Here is a 6,000-nt window from a genome sequence, read left to right as displayed (position 1 = left end):
TGTGTGTGTGTGTGTGTGTGTGTGTGTGTGCGCATGCGTGCAAAGGTGTGTGCTTTAGCGACCTTGAGCAATAGACCTGCGTGGGGGGATTGTGATTGATATGCATTCCAGATCTTGTGATTGGACCCCTGGGCTTTCTTCACTTTATCCATCTATCTCTCATTTTGCCTTCTTTCTCCTCCTCCTCAACTACCATTACACCTACAAACTACTACCAAGTTCTTCAAGTGTGATCGCTACACACAAATTTTAACTGTACAATGGGGGATATTAAGTAAATTTATTTGCTACTATATCTGTAAACCCAGCTATATGCACTGCCTTGCAAAATATGTCACAGCTTTAAAAGGAATAGTTCAACATTTTTGAATTCAGCTCATTTACTTTCTTTACAAGATTTAGAGGAGAAGACAGAGCTAGAGCCAAGAGGTGATTAGCCTAGCTTAATATAAATACTGGAAGCAGGGGGTTTAAGGTTTTAGGGTTAAGTGCTGTTACTACTTTGTATCAAATAAAGAGCCAAAGTCCTGATGTCACCTCCAAGCTAGTTGCTTTTCCACTAGCTTCTGTAACTCAATGCAATCTCTTATTCAGCAATTCTTGCATCTTAAAAAGTACAAATTGTTCCTGGGGTTTACTATCCATATTCTGAAGTTAATGAGCATCTACTACAGCACTTTTAGATTAGAAAGTTAGAAATGTTCATTACAAATTGTGTGTTAGCATATTTTTCTAGCATAATTAAAATTGTTAGCATACAAAACTACAGGTACCATACAAGCACAGCAGTGCGGGTACATACATTATTGTAACTTGATTTCCATGATATCCATAAAATCCACTGTCACTGCTGTCTAAAAAGTCTACATGTTGTAAAAATGGCATCTCCTCTATGCTCTCCTTGTTTTGAAATGTTGTTCTTTGAAGGTCGCTAAAAACAGAAACTTTAAATAAACCACTACACTGTCCTTACCTAGACATATGGTGGGGACCGGCACAGCATTCTGTCATTATAAATGTCAGTGTGATCTGACATCTCGACAGCCAGACCGTGAGACTTCCTGGATTCTTGTTCTTCCTGGATTCTTGTTGTTACATACTTGTTGGCGTAGGAGCTGTACTACAGCACTATGCGGAGGGATAAAGTGATGTTTGTCAAGAAAAACTTACAGAACTTACCTTACCTGAAAACCCCAGGTTGTTGTTTGTTTTCCCTTTTAGTTTGTATAGAGATTAAACATGATACAACATATTTTTTTGTGGACTTTAAAGATGCTGGTAGCAGTAGTGTAAGGTAGTAACAACGGGCCCCAGTGCAGGCGGTTATAATGGGCCCTTGGGCTCCTCAGTTACGAAGCACACGCACACACACTCTGTTCATGTCTAGAACAGAACCCTATATTGCAAATTTGTGTGCCTTGTTTCCTCATTGTGTACAGTTTAACAACTGATAAGATTATATGCAGTAAATACATAACCTTCTTAAATCAATTTCTTTTCATATTAACAAATTGCCAGTGCTGTCATTGTCAAAATCCTGAAATGTCACTATAAACAGCTGAGTGCACGGCAACCACCATTCCTTTTCAACAGAGAGATCATGTTAATGAGCAAGAAAAGCTGCCTACATAAAAACAACACCATGTCCTGAACACAGGCCAGCTATAGCGCACACATGGTTTAATACCCACAAGCACATTCACATCCACACAAACTGGTGCACAGCGGCGACCTGACCCTGAAATGATAACAGCCTTTCAAACAGGAGCACAGCAGCCTCACCAAATCCCTCGAAAAAGCACTTGTAATGTTTACTCACCTATTTGAAAGGCGTCTGACGAGCCCTGCATTGAGCAAAATCACGACAACGACAAAACAGTCTTATTTGGGAGCTTGGCGACCCTCTCCTCCTATTCTTTTCTCTCCTGTCTCTTCTTGAAACAACTTTTATGTTTAAATAGCATGACTGCTAGCTTGCACATGTGCTCTGCTATTGTACTTGTTCAATTTTGCGTTTCACCCAGTTTCACCTTGCTAAAGTCTTGTCGTCTTGTCAAATGATCAAATAGAAACTTAAGACTGGACAGCCGTACAAGTATTACCCAGTGTGACAGACCACCATCACTACGGTTGAGTATGCACTGTGACTGCCATACCAACGAGCCTGGCTCTTTGGCGTTGCGGTCAAGTTGCATGTTTGGTACCCTGTAGAACCAGGTTTGAATCCAGGTGGGGTGACTGCTCTTACCTTTCCGTCACACCCAGCAATCATCATAGCATGTGTAGCTATGTGACACGAATACCAAAGAAAATAAGTTAATATTTATTCGGTTGTTTGTTTTACTGCTTGCTACACACTTTTGTGGGTAAAACTACTGACTGACACCACGGTAAAGGGGTATATACCACGTGATTACAATGGTAGTTCAATGGTAGGAGGAGAGCATCTAATGTAATCTAATGTTACATTATGAATTTAGATGCATTTTACCATATAATTGACAATTGATGCTCCCGTCACTGACTGTGTGGGCCCTAGTGTAATGTCTACACTGTTTATACCTACGCCCCTGGCTGGTAGGCATATGTTTTTTTAACTTTGGAGGAGTCAGGCTAGCTGTTTCACCTTGCCTCCTCTCTTTATGCTAATCTAGGCAAATAGCCTTGAGCCTTGAGCTCTGTGTTTAACATGTAGACAATGAGTGGTGTCAAACTCTGCATCTAACTTTTAAAAAGTAAGCAAATAAGTGCATTTCCTAAAATATCCAATATCATAATCTCTTAATCATAGCTCTGACCACTATTCAACAGACATACACACAACCGCGTACACTTACAAAGGCTTGTTTGCCCATCGTTTGCATAATGCCAATCTGAATGTCCCCACATTTCCTGAGCCAATATCCCTCTCTGTTTCCCTACTCTCCATTCAAGGTACCGACACATTAAGGTTGAACTCCTAATAGCCTGTGTGATGGATGCTGGAGCATAATGAGCTCTTTATGAGACTTAATACCTACTGTTAATCAATGGACATAGCAGGGCACTTTTCAATACTACCTTCTAAGCATTTTAAAATGAGCCCTCATTGAATAGATTGACTCACATTCTGTATCTTTCTCTCTCTCTTTCTTCCTTCTCATTCATCCTCCGCCCCAGCATACAATTAGTTACATCACATATTCTGAATCAAATGATGCCTGCTCTTTAGAAATGGCCTTGCCCGCTCTGATATCAATACATTCTGCCCAAACTGAGAGATATTTTGATGAAAATGCAAAGCTACGCTGTAAGTCAGTGGGTGGACCAGAATTTCCTTGGCCTGAAGCAATAGAAACATGGATGACCTATTTATTACCATAAATATCCCATACAGGCAGCTGCTGGAAGCGTTCCTGTCAATTACTGCTGGTTGTCGTATTGTTGTACTTTGATCTTTAGCTGCTAATGTAATGCATTGCTCAAGGCCGCTGAACTAGTATCATGCTGTATTAGCATCATAATCATGTATAATCTGCATCCACAAGTATAAGATTGTAATAGATTAAAAGTGGACCAGTTGTGATGTGATATCACTAGACAGATCGGCCTCTAACACAGAGAAGGTGATGTCTTGATGTACATGTTAAGCTGTGTTACAAGTTGTGTTACAAGCTTTGTCAGGGCCAGGTAATACAGTCTCTCTCTCTGCATAGGTACCTCCATACTGTATATGTGCATTTGATGGTGTTTGTTTCTGGGTGTTTGTGCCGTAGTGTGTGTGTGTGTGTGTGTGTGTGTGTGTGTGTGTGTGTGTGTGTGTGTATCTGCGTCTAGCTGTGTGTGATTATCCTTTACAGCCTCTAAGGGAGCGGGATTCATTGTCACTCTGATAATGAGGGAGAGACTAGCAATGCCCTCAACTCATTTCTCCTCGTCTTGCTTGCTTCCTGTTGCATCCGGCTGCTTTACTTTCTTTCTCGCCCTTTACCTTTTTCCAGTGTGAATAATTTGTGCCCCTTGTCCCATCATTTTGTCTGTCTTTCCTCTCGGCTTTCCAACCATCTTTTGGTTTCTTTATTCTCTGCCCCTTCTTGTCATCATTGTATTCCCTTTGCGTGTCTGTGTTCATGGGTTGCTGACATCAGTTTAGGATGACTGGACCATGTTTGAGTCAATCTCTGTTTTTATGTCGTAGATTTAAATGCTGGCTGACCATTTTTCATCAGCGCGGTCGATGGTTGACTATCTCTGTGGACCACAGCGCTGGCAGCTCTGTTTCTCCCCACAAGAGCCTTACTTATCCCGCATCAATACTCCAATGTGTTGTATATGTGCTTGGTTGCTCAAATGTCCATTCGCCGCACTCCCTCTTACCTAACTTTCCCTGTAGATTCTCCGGAGAGTGCAAAGCAAGAGTGAGTCACAGCAGTGCATCCATTAATTTTATACCAACCTTTTGCTGTCTTTTCCACTCTCTCCCTCTCCCTATCTCTGTTTTCCAGGTGACTGAAGTGGAGATTGACATAAGGAGGCCCGCTAGGAGGCCCCTCCATCGCCCCTCATCCCCATCTCCTTCTCCTCTACTTCCATCTCTTCCCCTGCATCCCTCCCTCACCCAACCTCAGCATGGATCTGAAGGATCGTAGGCACCGCTCCCTGACGAGGGGTCGCTGCTCCAAAGACTCCCAGTACAACACCTCCTCCCTGGATGCAGATGAGTGCCGTGTACCAACTCAGAAGTCCTACAGCTCCAGTGAGACACTCAAGGCCTTCGACCATGAGCAGAGACTGCACTATGGTGGGTGTGTGACTGACCTGGTTCACCACGAGGCTGATGAGTACTCCAGGCAAGGTGGGTTTTTGGAGAAAAGCATTTATTAAACTGTACAGTTTTGGGCTTCATCCATACAGTGCTGGACTGGAGACATTAGATGGAAAATCAAGACAGTGACTGAAGGTATAGTTAAACATCTTGAGAAATACACTTTTTTTTCTTGAATGTTGTTAGCACTCTTATGTCTGTAAGTAACTATGTAGCTACAGCCAGTTGCTGGTTTGCTTAGGTTAGCATAAAGACTGAAAATAGGGGGCTGGAGCAAGCCTTGTAATGTCCAAATGAAAGCCAACATTTAAAAATGACATGTTGTGGTTTTAAGAGTTGTTCTATATGGAACCATGTGCCTTTTAACACCTTTTTTGATTTAAACAAATGTAGTGGTAATTAAAGAGCAATATGGGTGCATTTTTTTTTTTACTTCGGACTGAGCTAGGCTAGCTGTTTTGCCATGCTTTCCATCTTTGTGCTAAGCTAAGCTAACAGGCTGCTGTCACTAGCTTCATATTTACCTTATAGATCTTTTCATCTCACTTTCGGCAAGAAAGCAAATAAACTTAGTTCCCAAAAAGTTAATTTGCATAAACGGTTAGGCATACTGTTATTAAGCATCAAAGTGATGTTTTTGCAGGCTCCATCAAAAAAGGAGTTCTTGAGATGTAATATGGTTCCAGGGTTATATCTCTTTCTAGTTATAACAGATAATGAAGGCTGCCAATTGCAGCTAAAATGCAAAACTAGAAACTCAAGGAAGTAGCAATTTCCTGTCAAATTTGAGCAATTTCTGCTCTCAGTGTAGCTTCAGTAAGCAAGTCATTTTCCTGTCCAGCGCGTATGGTTGAGCCAACCATAGCTAAACCCTTTTAGAGCCCGTCCAGTCCTGTTATGTGATTCTTACATTGCTTAAACACCTGCTATCACACATTCAACAGTCACATTGTTGCCCATATAAAGGTTTTCCTGCTGTATACGACTTTTAGCCACTGTGTGTTTCTTACGAGGCCTCTGCGACAAGCTGTTAATGTAATCATATGGTGTAAATGCTGCATTTTGCAACAGAGGACCAAAGCAGACCTTTAGCACTGGCAAGCCTGTCATAATGAACTTCTGTATCCCCTGGTGAGCAAGTTAGCCGATAGGCCGATAGGTCATCTCTAAAGGGGTGGGCCTGCTCTCATAGGCAT

The 6,000-nt window shown here is 41.9% G+C and overlaps 1 protein-coding gene across 1 annotated transcript in view; it reads left to right on the top strand.

Annotated features, from left to right (window-relative positions):
* Positions 1–6,000, top strand: part of LOC123958169 (teneurin-2) — a 186,250-nt gene that overhangs the window by 79,791 nt on the left and 100,459 nt on the right. Inside the window, exon 2 of the mRNA XM_046031429.1 lies at positions 4,485–4,834. Coding sequence (XP_045887385.1) covers positions 4,609–4,834 — 226 coding nt within the window. The 5' untranslated portion in view covers positions 4,485–4,608. The remainder of the gene's footprint in view (positions 1–4,484; positions 4,835–6,000) is intronic.

The sequence above is a fragment of the Micropterus dolomieu genome, linkage group LG19, assembly GCF_021292245.1.
Source record: "Micropterus dolomieu isolate WLL.071019.BEF.003 ecotype Adirondacks linkage group LG19, ASM2129224v1, whole genome shotgun sequence".
NCBI classification, from domain to species: domain Eukaryota; kingdom Metazoa; phylum Chordata; class Actinopteri; order Centrarchiformes; family Centrarchidae; genus Micropterus; species Micropterus dolomieu.
The sequence above is the reverse complement of the archived record's forward strand: the minus strand, read 5'-3'. Positions and strand labels throughout refer to the sequence as shown.